The sequence below is a fragment of the Neoarius graeffei genome, chromosome 16 (assembly GCF_027579695.1).
Source record: "Neoarius graeffei isolate fNeoGra1 chromosome 16, fNeoGra1.pri, whole genome shotgun sequence".
Taxonomy (NCBI): Eukaryota; Metazoa; Chordata; class Actinopteri; order Siluriformes; family Ariidae; genus Neoarius; species Neoarius graeffei.
In genome coordinates, this window is record NC_083584.1 from 45,307,680 (window position 1) to 45,326,779 (window position 19,100).

General features: G+C 41.9%; 1 protein-coding gene across 4 annotated transcripts in view; it reads right to left on the minus strand.

The window, feature by feature from the left end:
* The window catches only part of sdk1a (sidekick cell adhesion molecule 1a), a 539,170-nt gene that overhangs the window by 129,856 nt on the left and 390,214 nt on the right, over nt 1-19,100 (minus strand). For all 4 annotated transcript variants that reach the window (XM_060943068.1, XM_060943067.1, XM_060943066.1 and 1 more), the window contains 5 exons: nt 17,929-18,123; nt 14,318-14,434; nt 10,832-10,999; nt 2,629-2,731; nt 1,245-1,418 (listed from right to left, as the gene is read on the minus strand). In XM_060943068.1, coding sequence (XP_060799051.1) covers nt 1,245-1,418; nt 2,629-2,731; nt 10,832-10,999; nt 14,318-14,434; nt 17,929-18,123 — 757 coding nt within the window. The remainder of the gene's footprint in view (nt 1-1,244; nt 1,419-2,628; nt 2,732-10,831; nt 11,000-14,317; nt 14,435-17,928; nt 18,124-19,100) is intronic.

Consider the following 19,100-nt stretch of genomic DNA (forward strand, 5'->3'; position numbering starts at 1 on the left):
ATGTCACTGTTTGCGCCGCTTAACGACATCACGTGACGTCCACCCACTTTCGCTAACTCCACCCAATGTGTCCACCCACTTCCAGCCAGCACGGTTCAGCGCGGTTGTAGTCGAAATGCAACTCCAACAGCCCCACTCAGCTCGACTCAGCCCAACTCAGCACGGCACGGCTCAGCCCGACTCAGCCGCGTTTGTAGTGGAAAAGCGGCATCACAGTAATACATTTATGTCTGAGGACTTCAGTTGATTTGCTGACTTTAGGACTGCAGTTGTTATGGGCAGTTTTGCACTCAGGTTTCCATCAGTGACCGGTTTATGGCTTCAATGGGGTGGACTTCATGTTAAGACTATAGTGATTTTCCTGGTCTCACGGTTGTACTTTGTGACTATATGGGACACAGTTGTAGAGGTGAGTTGTTTATAGTCGCGTTGTCTGTTGTCGCCCAGGTGGGAATGGGTTCCCTTTTGGGTCTGGTTCCTCTCGAGGTTTCTTCCTCATGTCGTCTGAGGGAGTTTTTCCTTGCCACCGTCGCCACAGGCTTGCTCATTGGGGATAAATTAGGGATAAAATTAACTCTTGTTTAAAGTTTTTAATTTTCTGTAAAGCTGCTTTGCGACAATGCCTGTTGTTAAACGCACTATGGAAATAAACTTGACTTGACTTCATCATGAGTTTCACAAAGCCCAGATGTTCCTGTAGTCAAGTAATTTTATTTGTATAGCGCTTTTAATAACAGACATTATTGCAAAGCAGCTTTACAGAAAAATAAAGACTTTAAACATGAGCTAATTTTATCCCTAATAAATGTATTTATCCCTAATGAGCAAGCCTGTGGCGACGGTGGGAAGAAAAAACTCCCTGAGACATCATGAGGAAGAAACCTTGAGAGGAGCCAGACTCAAAAGGGAACCCATCCTCATTTGGGTGATAACAGATAGTGCGATTATAAATAACTAGCTTCTATAATAGTGTCCTATAGAGTCGCAAAGTACAACTGTGTAACCAGGAAATTCATTACAGTTTTAACATGAAGTCTGTTTTGTTGAAGTTATCAACTGGTCATTGATGGAAACTTGAGTGCAAAACTGTTCATGACAACTGCAGTCTGAAGAAAAGAAACCTTCTGAAAGCTAAGGGCTGAGACTAAAAATACGCATTTGTAATACATCATACAGCATATAAGTGGAAAAAGGATGCGCATTAAGCAGGAAGGAATTAATAGGAAGCTATGTTTGGAGCTTACATCACTTCTAGGCGTGCGGTCTTGGAGTCATTGCCAGCGAGCGAAATCACATCACAAGTGTAATCGCCTATATCCCCCGACCATGTCTGAGAGATGTGCAGAGAGCCTTGTTGCACGCTAATCCGTCCTCCTCTGGATTGACTGACCACCTCGCTGCCTTTCATCCACACAAACCTGCACAGGAACAGGAGAGAGATACAGGGTAAGACAGAAAAGAAGAAAGAAGTACAAGTGAGACAGTGAGAGAAAAGGAGAGCAGAGAAGAGGAGAGTAAGAAAGGGAGAGAAGGAAAAAATGGAGAAAAGATAAAAAAAACAAGAAGACAGAGTCATCGATATCCCCCGCCCTATATACCAACTATATACCAAGCTTCAAGATATTATTTGTCACATTTTTCAAGTTCTGCTGCAGGAAACCAACCCTACCTCTTTACACTGACCTCAGCAGCCCATGGCATAAACCCACCGGACCTTTGGTCCAGGTGAGCTAAAAATTAAAATCTCTCACATTTCTTAGTATCGAAAGGCACATATACATTACTTAATCAACACATATACCAACTTTCAAGACCATACCACTCATAGTTTTCAAGTTCTGCTCCGGAAACAGAACCTACCCCTAAGACTAACCTGAGAGACTAAGTCTGAAATTGTTTCCATGGAAACATGAAAAATTAAAATTTCTTAAATTTCTTAGTATAAAAAGACATCTACATCACCTTGTTAACATGTACACCAAGTTTCAAATCCCTATCGTGAATAGTTTTGGATATATGCTCCGGAAACGAACATTGGTCTTTAGAAACTAAGTCAAAATCTATTTTGTATGTAAAAATTTGAAAAATACTTTTTTTTTTCAAAAATCCAAAATAGCAAAAGGCACCAGTTCACATGTTGCTTGATAGGTATACAAAGTTTCATAAAGATATCTTCAGTAGTTTTAAAGATATGGCCCGGAAACGAAAACATGACCAGACGGACAGCTGGATGTACGGATGGACGGAACCTGTTTCTATATCCATAAAAAACCCCTAAGAAACAGACAGGGACAAAGAGATACAACCAGTCAGGGGTTCAAGAAGGTCAAGAGTGTGGAGAAAGACAGTGTCAGGAGAGAGAGGGCAGGGAACAGGAAGATGGAGAGAATGAGACCGAGGGATAAAGAGAGGACAGAAACAGGGAACGCATGAGTGCTTCATTACACTGATTTCCTGCTTATTAGCGCTGAATTAGGTTTACAGCATAACGGATTGCATTTTGAATCTACTTAATGTTGCATGGGCTGGAACGTCTAATTAACATTATACTCAGTATGGATTATAAACCTGGCCTCAGGGAGCGGAGTCTGAGCACACAAGGGTTCAGACCTCTACATCACCACCCACCTTACGTGCACGCGAGCATCATGTATGGCATTACACTCCAAAATAGCCGTCGTTCCCTTGATGACACGCCGGTCCGTAGGAGGCTGGGAGATGTAGGTGCGACCTTTGGGAAGACACAGAACCAGACACTTCACTCAAACACAGCAACCCACACAGTGGTACACACACTGACATGAACCTAAAATATAAATGCAAAACAAAAAGTGTTATGGCTGTGAGCGTCATAGTCACAAAGAGTTGAACTCGACTATTTACTTTTCTCTGGCCATGTTTGGGTTACATTTCCATTTCAATGTGTCTGTGTGTATGTTAGCGCAACAGCAGGTGGCTAATTTTAGCCTCAGTTTAGTCTCGCAGACTGTCACTAGAAAGTTCAGTACTTGAAGTAGTAAAATGTTTCTCAGAACACTGTAAAGAAGCAGCCACACTCTTTTTATACCATGTTTACTCACCACTAACTCCTTTAAATAAAAATCTGTATAACTTTTAAGGTCCTTAGAACTGTTGGAGGAAATTCCTCCTTTTTTGTGTGTCTGCACCGCGGGAACTGAGAACGATTGTAGTTCTTCGAACAACATTTTGAGGGACTTTTTGAGCTCCTGCTTCAGGGTAGGTACTCTCCCAGCACACTGGTCCAGACGTAGTAAGTGTACACTGATTGGTCGAACCTGAACCACTGTAGCACGGGCAACCACCATTTAAAAAATCCATGTAAAACGTTAGCCATGTAAAAAATAGCTCTTAACATTAGTGCTAAAAAATGAAAAACAAACAAATAAACTGTGAAGTCCAGGTTTTTTTGACCGTACATGCGATGGAGGAGATACAGTGTGATTTTGACACATCTAAGAGAAATATATACAGGATATTACATGGTTGTGCGAAGATATGAAGTTTATCTTTGAGTGGTGAACATATATCACGAGTGAGTGAAGCGACCAAGTGAAATATTTTTCAACACGAGAAGATAAACTTCATATCTTTGTGCCACCGTGTAATGTTCTTTATATTATATGGACACACAAAAAAACAAACAAACAAACAAACAAACAAAAACCGCAAGTTAATCAGTAGAATTTTAATTTTGAACCGATTCGGCATTTTGACAATGCGCATCTAGTCAGCAGGAAAACACTGGGAGTGACGTCATTGGAGTAATATATGGGGAAATATGTCACTCAGACCCGTGATTTATTTTATATGAAAAAGACAAGTTTTTCAACATGAGAAGATAAGCTTCATATCTTCAAGCCAACATGTGATTTTTCTCTTTATTATATCGACACATTCACAAACAAAAAGTACCCAAATTTATCAAAACAATTCATCCATGGGCGGCACGGTGGTGTAGTGGTTAGCGCTGTCGCCTCACAGCAAGAAGGTCTGGGTTCGAGCCCCATGGCCGGCGAGGGCCTTTCTGTGTGGAGTTTGCATGTTCTCCCCGTGTCCGCGTGGGTTTCCTCCGGGTGCTCCGGTTTCCCCCACAGTCCAAAGACATGCAGGTTAGGTTAACTGGTGACTCTAAATTGACCGTGAGTGTGAATGTGAGTGTGAATGGTTGTCTGTGTCTATGTGTCAGCCCTGTGATGACCTGGCGACTTGTCCAGGGTGTACCCCGCCTTTCGCCCGTAGTCAGCTGGGATAGGCTCCAGCTTGCCTGCGACCCTGTAGAAGGATAAAGCGGCTACAGATAATGAGATGAGAATTCATCCATTTCCTCACGAGTGACCTATAGAGATTTATGTCACGGTTTTGGTTCTCCATGTCCCAGATGGAGCTCGTATGAAAAATATGAGTGCCGTATTTCTCAGTAAAACATTCGTTTCCATCTCATCTCATCTCATCTCATCATCTCTAGCCGCTTTATCCTTCTACAGGGTCGCAGGCAAGCTGGAGCCTATCCCAGCTGACTACGGGCGAAAGGCGGGGTACACCCTGGACAAGTCGCCAGGTCATCACAGGGCTGACACATAGACACAGACAACCATTCACACTCACATTCACACCTACGGTCAATTTAGAGTCACCAGTTAACCTAACCTGCATGTCTTTGGACTGTGGGGGAAACCGGAGCACCCGGAGGAAACCCACGCGGACACGGGGAGAACATGCAAACTCCACACAGAAAGGCCCTCGCCGGCCCCGGGGCTCGAACCCAGGACCTTCTTGCTGTGAGGCGACAGCGCTAACCACTACACCACCGTGCCGCCCCATTCGTTTCCATATAATAGAAAAATCTTTGCTAGCATTTCCTGTTAACGTCACGCTAGCAAGCTAGTTTGTCACTTCAGAGCTCCTACCTGCAGTGCGGATGCAAACAGAAAAAAACCCTTGAAGGTATGTAGTTCTTGGTGAGCTCCCCAGTGGTTAGTTTCTCTCAATAAGTCTCTAGTTTGATTGTTTGATCCGAAAAGGCTTATTGAGTGTTTAAAAGTGTTTCTCTCTCAGAAACTGGAGTATGAAAATTGATTATACACTTACAGTGGGGTCCAAACATCTGAAACTACTCATGCTTTTGTTTTGCATTTGTAATTTAATAATGGAATTTTCCTTTAAATATTGCATGAACTCAAGCTTGGCATGGACACCACAGGTTTCTATAAAATCTGACAACTCAGATTCGATCAAATATTGAATATGTGCTTCAATAGAAGGGTTAGGCTTCAAGGAAAACTGTCTTTCATACACAAATTATCAGGGTCACAAATTTGTTTCAATTTAAATCAAAGTCCCTCCTGTTCCAAGACTTGGTCTTCCCAGGCAGTCTCCTGTCCCAGTATTAACCAGGCCCTTAAAGGAACAGTCCAACGTATTTCCATAATGAAATACTGTATGCTCTTATCTGAATTGAGACGAGCTGCTCCGTACCTATCCGAGCTTTGCGCGACCTCCCAGTCAGTCAGACGCGCTGTCACTCCTGTTAGCAATGTAGCTAGGCTCAGTATGGCCAACGGTATTTTTGGGGCTGTAGTTAGATGCGACCAAACTCTTCCGCGTTTTTCCTGTTTACATAGGTTTATATGACCAGTGATATGAAACAAGTTCAGTTACACAAATTGAAACGTGGCGATTTTCTATGCTTTGGAAAGTGCGCACTATAATGACAGGCATACTAACACCTTCTGCGCGCTTCGGCAGCGCATTGATATGGAGCTCAGATATCAATGTGCTGCCGAAGCACGCAGAAGGTGTTAGTACGCCTGTCATTATAGTGCGCACTTTCCAAAGCATAGAAAATCGCTATGTTTCAATTTGTGTAACTGAACTTGTTTCATATCACTGGTCATATAAACCTGTGTAAACAGGAAAAATGCAGAAGAGTTTGGTCGCATCTAACTACAGCCCCAAAAAATACCATTGGCCATACTGAGCCTAGCTACATTGCTAACAGGAGTGACAGCGCGTCTGACTGCGTCTGACTGACTGGGAGGTCGCGCAAAGCTCGGATAGGTACGGAGCAGCTCGTCTCAATTCAGATAAGAGCATATTTCATTATGGAAATACGGTGGACTGTTCCTTTAAGGCACATCAGGTGGCACCGATCTTCATTCCTATAGCCCTCGGCCTCTCACCTATTACATAGCTAGGGTTACAGTGGGGGGCTGGTCCTCTGGTAACTGTAAGAGTTTGATTCCCTACTTACATCTGTATTGTGGCATGCCTCATCAGTAGGTACCATTTTTATGATGGTCTTTGGTATGACCTGACCATGAGTAGAACTCACGATCTCCTGTTCGAGAGGCAGACATGCTAACCACTAGGCCAATTCATGGTTTCAATTTAAACAGTGACCTAGAAATAAATAGAGGAGATTACACAGTGGTGCGAAGATATGAAGTTTATCTTTGAGTGGTGAATATATTCATGAGTGAGTGAAGACAGTGAGTAAAAATATTTCCAACACGAGAAGATAAACTTCATATCTTTGCGCCACATTGTAATGTTCTTTATATTATATGGACACATCCACAAAAAATATGCAAGTTAATCAAAAGAATTTTACAACCCCGATTCCAAAAAAGTTGGGACAAAGTACAAATTGTAAATAAAAACGGAATGCAATGATGTGGAAGTTTCAAAATTCCATATTTTATTCAGAACAGAACATCGATGACATATCAAATGTTTAAACTGAGAAAATGCATCATTTAAAGAGAAAAACTAGGTGATTTTAAATTTCATGACAACAACACATCTCAAAAAAGTTGGGACAAGGCCATGTTTACCACTGTGAGACATCCCCTTTTCTCTTTACAACAGTCTGTAAACGTCTGGGGACTGAGGAGACAAGTTGCTCAAGTTTAGGGATAGGAATGTTAACCCATTCTTGTCTAATGTAGGATTCTAGTTGCTCAACTGTCTTAGGTCTTTTTTGTCGTATCTTCCGTTTTATGATGCACCAAATGTTTTCTATGGGTGAAAGATCTGGACTGCAGGCTGGCCAGTTCAGTACCCGGACCCTTCTTCTACGCAGCCATGATGCTGTAATTGATGCAGTATGTGGTTTGGCATTGTCATGTTGGAAAATGCAAGGTCTTCCCTGAAAGAGACGTCGTCTGGATGGGAGCATATGCTGCTCTAGAACCTGGATATACCTTTCAGCATTGATGGTGTCTTTCCAGATGTGTAAGCTGCCCATGCCACACGCACTAATGCAACCCCATACCATCAGAGATGCAGGCTTCTGAACTGAGCGCTGATAACAACTTGAGTCGTCCTTCTCCTCTTTAGTCCGAATGACACGGCGTCCCTGATTTCCATAAAGAACTTCAAATTTTGATTCGTCTGACCACAGAACAGTTTTCCACTTTGCCACAGTCCATTTTAAATGAGCCTTGGCCCAGAGAAGACGTCTGCGCTTTTGGATCGTGTTTAGATACGGCTTCTTCTTTGAACTATAGAGTTTTAGCTGGCAACGGCAGATGGCACGGTGAATTGTGTTCACAGATATTGTTCTCTGGAAATATTCCTGAGCCCATTTTGTGATTTCCAATACAGAAGCATGCCTGTATGTGATGCAGTGCTGTCTAAGGGCCCGAAGATCACGGGCACCCAGTATGGTTTTCCGGCCTTGACCCTTACGCACAGAGATTCTTCCAGATTCTCTGAATCTTTTGATGATATTATGCACTGTAGATGATGATATGTTCAAACTCTTTGCAATTTTACACTGTTGAACTCCTTTCTGATATTGCTACACTATTTGTCGGAGCAGAATTAGGGGGATTGGTGATCCTCTTCCCATCTTTACTTCTGAGAGCCGCTGCCACTCCAAGATGCTCTTTTTATACCCAGTCATGTTAATGACCTATTGCCAATTGACCTAATGAGTTGCAGTTTGGTCCTCCAGCTGTTCCTTTTTGTCCCTTTAACTTTTCCAGCCTCTTATTGCCCCTGTCCCAACTTTTTTGAGATGTGTTGCTGTCATGAAATTTCAAATGAGCCAATATTTGGCATGAAATTTCAAAATGTCTCACTTTCGACATTTGATATGTTGTCTATGTTCTATTGTGAATACAATATCAGTTTTTGAGATTTGTAAATTATTGCATTCCGCTTTTATTTACAATTTGTACTTTGTCCCAACTTTTTTGGAATCGGGGTTGTAATTTTAAATTGGTTCTCCATTTTGACAAAACACTGGGAGGGACATCACTGGAGTGAAATATCAAGAAATATGTCACTCAGATCCGTGATGTATTTCGTATGAAGAATGAAAGTTTTTCAAAACAAGAAGATAAACTTTATATCTTTAAGCCAATGTATGATTTTCTTTGGGCGGCATGGTGGTGTAGTGGTTGGTGGTGTAGTGGTTAGCGCTGTCGCCTCACAGCAAGAAGGTCCTGGGTTCGAGCCCCGTGGCCAGCGAGGGCCTTTCTGTGCGGAGTTTGCATGTTCTCCCCGTGTCCGCGTGGGTTTCCTCCGGGTGCTCCGGTTTCCCCCACAGTCCAAAGACATGCAGGTTAGGTTAACTGGTGACTCTAAATTGACTGTAGGTGTGAGTGTGAATGGTTGTCTGTGTCTATGTGTCAGCCCTGCGATGACCTGGCGACTTGTCCAGGGTGTACCCCGCCTTTCGCCCGTAGTCAGCTGGGATAGGCTCCAGCTTGCCTGCGACCCTGTAGAACAGGATAAAGCGGCTAGAGATAATGAGATGAGATGATTCATCAATTTCCTCACGAGTGACATATAGAGATTTATGTCACGGTTTTGGTTCTCCATGTCCCGGATGGAGCTCGTATGAAAAATACGAGTGGTGTCTTTACCAGTAAAACACACATGTCCATATAATATTTAAATAATACTGGCTGGTGTTGAGTGGTCTATCAGATATATTCCATTCAGATAGCATGAAATTGAACAAGTCGAAGACGAGTGCTAGCTGAATGGAATATATCTGTTAGACCATGAAAAAAGTCAGCCATTATTATTATTATTATTATTATTATTATTATTATCCATCCATCCATTATCTGTAACCGCTTATCTTGTACAGGGTCGCAGAAAAGCTGGAGCCTATCCCAGCTGACTACGGGCGAAAGGTGGGGTACACCCTGGACAAGTCGCCAGGTCATCACAGGGCTGACACATAGAGACAAACAACCATTCACACTCACATTCACACCTACGGTCAGTTTAGAGCCACCAATTAGCTATTATTATTATTATCTCATCTCATCTCATTATCTCTAGCCGCTTTATCCTTCTACAGGGTCGCAGGCAAGCTGGAGCCTATCCCAGCTGACTATGGGCGAAAGGCGGGGTACACCCTGGACAAGTCGCCAGGTCATCACAGGGCTGACACATAGACACAGACAACCATTCACACTCACATTCACACCTACGGTCAATTTAGAGTCACCAGTTAACCTAACCTGCATGTCTTTGGACTGTGGGGGAAACCGGAGCACCCGGAGGAAACCCACGCGGACACGGGGAGAACATGCAAACTCCACACAGAAAGGCCCTCGTATTATTATTATTATTATTATAATTATTATTATTATTATACATGCACACTTCATATCAGCATTCTCAAAGGCCAATGCTAGCTCACCCCTGACTCGGTGCTGTTAGCGCGGCAGTCTAATGACCTTCCAGCTGGTGAAGTGTTAGCGAAGGCCAACGCTAGCGCAGTCAAGCCAATTATTATTATTATTATTATTATTATTATCATCCCTGTGTAATTTACTTAGTTACTTTTAAAGTCAACAACGGAGTGACCTGGCAGTCAAAATTCTCTCAAAATCTTCCGTTTTAAACAAAGCACCCTGGTGGCCATGTTTGTTTACAAATTGTCACTGTCGCTCACTAATGCGGAAGTTTTACGTCTCTGATGTGTGACGTCGTGTTGTCTTGACAACGTGAAATATTGTAACAATATTGCACGCTCATTCTCCATTGGGGAGAGTGGCGTAATACATGGAGGATAAGCGATATGATAACAATATTGCATGACATCAATAAACCCACTAGAAGGGAATAGAATACATACATGTTTTTATTCCATGGAATAAGTGGCCCGTATGTATAATAACACAGAATATTGAATATTTATGTCCTGTCTTTGCTTTAAATTTACTGGAAAGAAACAAATCCCAGATTTTCACTGTGGTCTCAGTCATGTGGACGCTATTCTCGGAGAACTCTAAAGCTTGTGACCAACTAAATGTATGGATACGTATCAGATGTTTCGTGGCCTGCTCGCTTTAACTTGCCTCTGCTTCATGTGAGTGACCCTGTATCATAGTGTGATTTCAGGTGATTTGATTCCTCATAAAAAAAGAATACAAACAGACCAAATGCCTTTAAGACTAATGTAAGACAATCAAACCCTTATTAATGCCTTTAGCTCCACGCATTCATCAAACTCTCATAACTACACATGTTTTTCTTATTAGTTTCACTATAGTTAATGAATAATTCATAATAACTAAAGAATAATATGATTTAAGATAAATAATTGGATAGTATGCTACGACTTTAAGGTGTTCATTTGTGAAATGTAATCTTAGGCAAATTACTCTTAAGACTTAAGATTCATAACCCTCTGGTTATTACTCCTTCTACGCTCAGGATTTTGTTCTTTAGTAAAAGATATGCTGGAGAGAGAAGTAGATTTTTGTGTGAAAATGCATTGCAGCTCTTTGTCCTGAGGATGTGTAGGTGTGTGTGTGTTTGCATGAGGAAACAAAGACCTTACTCCAAACAGTAAGATCAGCGCTGGCATTGATCGCCCCCTCACTGTTCGCGGCGTAGCAGGTGTATGTCCCCGCATCCTGCAGCACCACCGGCTGCACCTGCAGTCCTCCAGACTCCAGTAGTGTAAAGCGTGGAATCTGTACTGAGCCACTGGCTAGTATCTGTGAACCTGTAAACACACACACACACACACACATGCTCAGTGTCTTGTTTCTGTGACAATGCAAAGGATTAGCAAAGTATCATGAGCGGCTATTTAGCTGTGCCTGATGTTTTATTACATGCTTAAAGTTTTCCCAGGGGCAAATTCTTCAGTTCAGCCTGTCTCATTAGGAGAGCTCCATGTACATAATTGGGAAGGCTATGGAAATGACTTCATGAATAAAAGCCAGAAACAGTTCTGGGATTTGTCGTTCACATTTGCTCAAAATGATCTTTGTTATATTACCAATCAGCCACAACAAAGAGGTTTTAATAGTGTTCTTCAACACACAAAAACTCACAGCATTGTGTCTGTCAATTTGTCATCCTCTGCTAAACAGCAAAAACAAGCCCCTGCAAGTGATAAATAACTTTTACAAAATAGGTGACAAGCTGTGCAATATTGAGCTTCATTCAGTCATTACAACCGCATTCACACACTCATTCACAACTAGGGGCAATTTAGCACAGGCCACCATGCTTTTGAAAGGTGGGAGGGAACCAGAAAACCTGGAGGAAACCTGCACGGACATGAGGGAGAACATGTACAATGACCCTGAAGCTGGCAGATGGCAATGCTACCTGCTGCACCACTGTGCCAAATTTTTATTATTCATACATTCCATCCATTATCCATAATTGCTTATCCTGTACAGGGTCGCAGGCAAGCTGGAGCCTATCCCAGCTGACTATGGGCCAGAGGCGGGGTACACCCTGGACAAGTCGCCAGATCATTGCAGGGCTGACACACAGAGACAAACAACCATTCACACTCACATTCACACCTATGGTCAATTTAGAGTCACCAGTTAACCTAACCTGCATGTCTTTGGACCAGGGCTTTGAACCAGAATTTTTTTCCTATTGGTTCGTTCCGAACAGAAACGGAATTTTAACGTTTCCGGTTTTGGGTTCCACCATTAAATAGACGTTCCTGAACCGGTTAGAACAAAAAAATTTCGTTCCCGGAACGGTTAATTACGTTCCCTGTCAGCTGTTTAACAAATGGCTATAAAATTATGTCTCTGTCTCATCCAGCTTAAGCCAAATGTAGGCTAATTCTATTACAACCTTCATTAAATAAGACAAGAAATAATTCAAAACAATTATTATTTCAAATGTTGGCGATTTGGATTCTCAGTATGTCTTCCCATCTACACAAACAGAAAAAGTGCCAAAAATGAAAGAGAATTCGTTTAGTGTGTTACCAAAGGCTAGTCAGGCCCTATAGAGGGCTACCGCATGACGTCACCGCGCCGCGAGATTTTGTTAGGCGCCATATTGGAAGACCAAGTGCACATCTATGCAAGTACATACATACATAAAACAAACTACACCTGAAATGTAGCCAGGGCCGGTTCTGCCCTAATCTGGACCCGGGTGCAACATCGCGCAACCCCCCCCCCCCCCCCCCAAAAAAAAAAAAAAAACACCAGTCTAAATCAGGACAACCATCACATAACTATAACTATAAACATTTTATATCAACTATTTTAACTAAATGGGCTATAATAGAATAAGCCTGCAGGCAGCCACGGCGGGCTGCCTCAGAAAAGTAATCATTCAATGACACAACTGAAAGCCTGCAGCCACGGCGGGCTGCCTTAAAAAGTAACCATTTGTCCTACCTTAAAACTCGTTTTGCATTTTCTGCCTCCTTTTTTGTATTTTCGACCCTCCGTTTATTTTCTTTCCTTTTCTGAAAACCCGATTTGTGTCCAGACATTTTGTTCTGCTACCAGCGAACTAACTCGTCAGGTCTCGTCTCTCGAGCCCGCGATGATTCCCGTGGGAAGGGCAACAATTGATACATTTTTACAAACAGCCAATAGGGAGGTTGCAACGTTCAGGCTCTTCTTTGCTCAGACACTCAGTAATGCACTTACTCACTTATTATCACATGGAGACGTGATAGTAGTCCACCTTCCCGCTCTCTCCATTCAGTCAGCGAACGTCACACAGGAAGTGAACCCCAGCGGGTCATAGAAACTTGCGCAGGAGAAGAATGACTTTTTTATTTGTAGGCTACGGAAACTTTGAGGAACGAAATAAAAACCGGTATTAACCGGTTACCATTATTTTTAATAAGCGTTTCTGTTCCGGAACATAAAAAATAATAAAGTTTCTGGTTTCGTTTCTGTTCCATGTGAAATAGAAAAAGTTCCCGGTTTTCGTTCCTTGAACCGGTTCAAGGCCCTGCTTTGGACTGTGGGGGAAACCGGAGCACCCGGAGGAAAACCACGCGGACACGGGGAGACCATGCAAACTCCGCACAGAAGGCTCTCGTCGGCCACTGGGCTCGAACCCAGAACCTTCTTGCTGTGAGGTGACAGTGCTAATCACTACACCGCCCTATTCATACTTTTTTTTTTGTTAAAAAAAAATGCAGTACATAGCGTGTTTCTCTATCAAAGAGTGTTCCCAGTAGAACCCCTAGAAAGCCAACAACTATTCAAAGAACCCAAAAGGAACTCAGAGTGCACTGGGAAGTCAAATCCTTATGTCCTGTTCGGGATTAAGTCTAAAGTTTGACTAAAAATAAACTAAAAACAGTTTTAATCTCACATTGGATAAAACTTTAAATTCTCTCGTGAAACATGAACAATCATGTCGAAAAATCTTTTATATGACAGAACTGATCATTATGCTGAGCCTTGGTATGAATGATTTCCATCACCACTCTTTTTTGTTAATTTGAAAATCCCAGGGTTAACTGGAACGCCTCTCTCTCTCTCTCTCTCTCTCCATTGTACTGAATAGAATATTAGGGTTAAGTGAGCCTTATTAGCAAGCAAGACTTGCTATTAATCTAATCTCTTTCTGAGGTACAGGACAAACATAGGGCTCACCCAGACACTCCACAAAGCTGGTGCCGATCCCTATGACTTCCTGTCTGAAGTGTATCAAAAGACATGCTGGAGACTCAGCATACATGTAGAAACAGGTTCAGGTCTGATTAAACCAAAACAAAGCTGGTACAAAGCTCTACATTAGGTGGAAACCCCAAACTGCACATCATCCTGATTACAGTGAAGCATGGTGGTGGTAGCATCTTGCCAAACGTTGCCCTCTGACTTTTTTTTTTTTTTTTAAACTCCTTGGTCTTCATGATGCTGTCTGTTTAGGTTTGTTCTCTACCAATTTCTGGTGCATTTGTATTTTGATCACATGACACACAGGTGAACTTCAGAAGTGCTTTGGAGGTCTCACAGCAACAGGGTTAACACTTATACAAGGTACTGTAAGCTGAATAAGCCATGCAGTCACAAGGCATGTAAATGACTACCTTTCATCCAGGTGATGGCTGGTTTTGGAGCACCAGAGACCTGACAGGTGAAGGAGGCCACAGCGCCGTCGGTCACATTGATGTTAACCGGTGAAGTGCTGAATGCTGGAGCCATACCTGCAAAATCCATGAACACAGATGTAGCCAAGCAGGTAGCAACACTTTTCAAGCCATTCTGCTTAATGCAGCTCACATACACAAACCGACATGTGTGAATGTAAAAATCATTACAAGAGGACTAACAACGGGAAATTGAATTAAAGCCCAATTCTATTCCTACTTCCATCCCAGTGCTATTGTTTGTTGTTCTGATTAGTGCTTTTCTCCATTCGTTCAGCAAATCTGTGTTTCAAATCAGAAACCGTAAACAAACAGCATAAATCCAATTAAGCTCTTCTGACTGGGCAGTCTTAATGGAAGCATTTTGGAGTCGGTAGGTTATTTTATTATATGCAGGGATGTTTAAACATCCACCAATAGTTATATCCACTGGGGCTGGTTGTGCCTGTCATTGATTAAAAGGAAAACAAGATTATTTGGATTCTGAATTGAATATTTTTGCCATATCAATTTGCAACCAAGATGCGAAAATAAACCCCATTACAGTTCAATTTGCACAGTGCCTAAAAGGCTAGTTTCCTCTCAACCCCTTATATGTAACTTCATAAAGATTGATAAGGTAAAAGCCCAAGAAAGAACATTTCTAAATGACCCTGAAGTCATGTTTGCATGTTTTAAAACCATACACCGCTCCTGGATATATACTGGGCATGTTTTTGTGCACGTGCACAAAAATTACGTAGCCCAGTACTAGCTTTTTCCACCTCATATGCTCATTGAATTTCTGGTACAATATTACACACCGCTTCAAGCCTTCCAGGCAGCGGTATATAGAGAATGGTCATGTTCTTTTTCTTAATGGCTTTGCCGGCACACAAGAACAGCAGTTTGCAGTCTCTCTTTAGACTGCATGCTGAATATTTACAGTGCATGCTGGTATTCATTCACTCTTCTTGCCCTTGATCACTTTGGCATGAATCAGATCTATACAGGAACAATACACCTAGGAGGAGGCTTTAAATGGCTTTTATTGAACCACCAGTCAATACGAGGGTCAAGATATATATGCTCACTACAGCAAGACAGAAGCAGCATCCAGACGTCAATACCTGATCTTCCGCCCCCTTAAGATAAATTACTCGGGAGTTTTTTTTCTTTCTATATTGTCTCACATTATGGAATGACATTCTAGAAATCTCATTCAAATGAGACAAGAGACTCCTTGGATCACATGTAGAAAGTTCATTCAAAAGGTCTGCTACTTCACTGAAGTCGGAGTTAACCTTCAGCAAAGACACATCAGACATATCATATAATAATAGCATATATATATATATATATATATATATATATATATATATATATATATATATATATATACACAGTGATGCTTGAAAGTTTGTGAACCCTTTAGAATTTTCTATATTTCTGCATAAATATGACCTAAAACATCATCAGATTTTCACACAAGTCCTAAAAGTAGATAAAGAGAACCCAGTTAAGCAAATGAGACAAAAATATTATACTTGGTCATTTATTTATTGAGGAAAATGATCCAATATTACATATCTGTGAGTGGCAAAAGTATGTGAACCTTTGCTTTCAGTCTCTGGTGTGACCCCCTTGTGCAGCAATAACTGCAACTAAACGTTTCCGGTAACTGTTGATCAGTCCTGCACACCGGCTTGGGGGAATTTTAGCCCATTCCTCCGTACAGAACAGCTTCAACTCTGGGATGTTGGTGGGTTTCCTCACATGAACTGCTCGCTTCAAGTCCTTCCACAACATTTCGATTGGATTAAGGTCAGGACTTTGACTTGGCCATTCCAAAACATTAACTTTATTCTTCTTTAACTATTCTTTGGTAGAACGACTTGTGTGCTTAGGGTCGTTGTCTTGCTGCATGACCCACCTTCTCTTGAGATTCAGTTCATGGACAGATGTCCTGACATTTTCCTTTAGAATTCACTGGTATAATTCAGAATTCATTGTTCCATCAATGATGGCAAGCTGTCCTGGCTTAGATGCAGCAAAACAGGCCCAAACCATGATACTACCACCACCATGTTTCACAGATGGGATAAGGTTCTTATGCTGGAATGCAGTGTTTTTCTTTCTCCAAACATAACGCTTCTCATTTAAACCAAAAAGTTCTATTTTGGTCTCATCCGTCCACAAAACATTATTCCAATAGCCTTCTGGCTTGTCCACGTGATCTTTAGAAAACTGCAAATGAGCAGCAGTGTTCTTTTTGGAGAGCAGTGGCTTTCTCCTTGCAACCCTGCCATGCACACCATTGTTGTTCAGTGTTCTCCTGATGGTGGACTCATGAACATTAACATTAGCCAATGTGAGATAGACCTTCAGTTGCTTAGAAATTACCCCGGGGTCCTTTGTGACCTTGCCGACTATTACACACCTTGCTTTTGGAGTGATCTTTGTTGGTTGACCACTCCTGGGGAGGGTAACAATGGTCTTGAATTTCCTCCATTTGTACACAATCTGTCTGACTGTGGATTGGTGGAGTCCAATCTATGACTCTATGACTTTAGAGATGGTTTTGTAACCTTTTCCAGCCTGATGAGTATCAGCAACGCTTTTTCTGAGGTCCTCAGAAATCTCCTTTGTTTGTGCCATGATACACTTCTACAAACATGTGTTGTGAAGATCAGACTTTGATAGATCCCTGTTCTTTAAATAAAACAGGGTGCCCACTCACACCTGATTGTCATCCCATTGATTGAAAACACCTGACTCTAATTTCACCTTCAAATTAACTGCTAATCCTAGAGGTTCACATACTTTTGCCACTCACAGATATGTACTATTGGATCATTTTCCTCAATAAATACATGACCAAGTATAATATTTTTGTCTCATTTGTGTAACTGGGTTCTCTTCATCTACTTTTAGGACTTGTGTGAAAATCTGATGATGTTTTAGGTCATATTTATGCAGAAATATAGAAAATTCTAAAGGGTTCACAAACTTTCAAGCACCACTGTATATATATATATATAAAAAATAAATAAAACAGGTCTTGTGGTCCGTCTGATGCCACTCAGAGGAAACAATCAGTAATTCCGTAATCAGAGAAAATAGGATCGTCTAAAGGTCAAGGTGTAAATTTAAAAATCATTATCACAATACAGCCAGTGCGATCACACAGTGGCAGTGTAATTATCAGCATGATGGGAGTGTTTCTCCTCGACACCTTTATAGCCTCATATGGCACAGGCACGGGCACGAGGAGCCTCAAAACAGCAAACATTATGAAGTAATCAGCACCAGACAGGCTTTTCTACAGGGAAATGCTTCAATTTCCTAACTGATGAATGAGAAGCATTTGGTTTTACATTAGCAGAAACGTATTTGTGACTGCAGGACGTTAAAGCATAGAGAGTGAGTTCTATTCAGTCCGTCACACATAATGCCTTTTATTATGCTTCCTCTGTCTCCGCGAGCCAGTAATTACGGCCAGACAGAACGCGCTTTCCTAACAATCGGCGAAGCCGGAATACAAATTTATCTCTGCATTGCTTCTGACTCACTTGTCACATCTAGATAGGTGTGGACCTGCATCTCTCCAGCCGCATTCCTAGCAAAGCACTGGAAGATGCCGGCATCGTTAGGCTGCAGTCTCCTGATCTGCAGTCCCATGCTGGAGATGACTTTATAGCGTGGATTATTCAGCTTGCTGAGTGGCACTGCATCCTTATACCACTCCAGCTTGGGCATAGGCACACCTGAGGGTTAAAAGCCAACAGGGATAAGGGGTCAACAGTATGGACTGCTTCATATTCTAGTAGCAGGTCTGATATACACATAGACATAAAACATTTATACACATTGTGATATATTCAGCTTTAACTCAGGGGAATTGAACTGAAATTGGTTCCTTTAAAAAATCCTAGCTTACAAAGACCCAGATTAGGAACTAACATGACTGGCTGGTGACAACAGTTACTTATTAATGCTTAATCATTAATAATGAGTTATAGATAAGATATCAATTTTTTTTAAAGATCTTGTTTTGGGTGGCACGGTGGTGTAGTGGAACCTGTCACCTCACAGCAAGGTTCTGGGTTCGAGCCCAGCGGCCAATGAGGTGTGGAGTTTGCATGTTCTCCCCGTGTCTGCGTGGGTTTCCTCTGGGTGCTCTGGTTTCCCCCACAGTCCAAAGACATGCAGGTTAGGTTAATAGGTGGCTCTAAATTGACCGTAGGTGTGAATGTGAGTGTGAATGGTTGTTGGTCTCGGTGTCAGCCCTGTGATGATCTGGCGACTTGTCCAGGGTGTACCCCGCCTCTCACCCATAGTCAGCTGGGAGAGGCTCCAGCTTGCACAGGATAAGCGGCTACAGACGATGGATGGATGATCTTGTTTTGTTTCGCACCAGTGCGTCACAGTACCACTTTTGATAAACACCTTTTTAACTCTGAACAGATGAGACACGTTTGAACTTCAGAAATAAGCATATACTTCTTCATTCGTCTTTAAACACTGCTTGTTTTTTTTTTAATCATCTCAGAGTGGGTAAATGAAATACAAAATCAATACACGCCTCTGAAAATGCTTTCCGTTTTTAATGAGCTGCTTTCAGGTAAATAATTGACATAAAAGCATATCCAGGTGATAGAAGCTGCTTTGGTTCACAAATAAAAACTAGAAAGGCACTCGGTAGAGTGTAGACCTCTGCCAAGCCACATATTCAGATTTATGT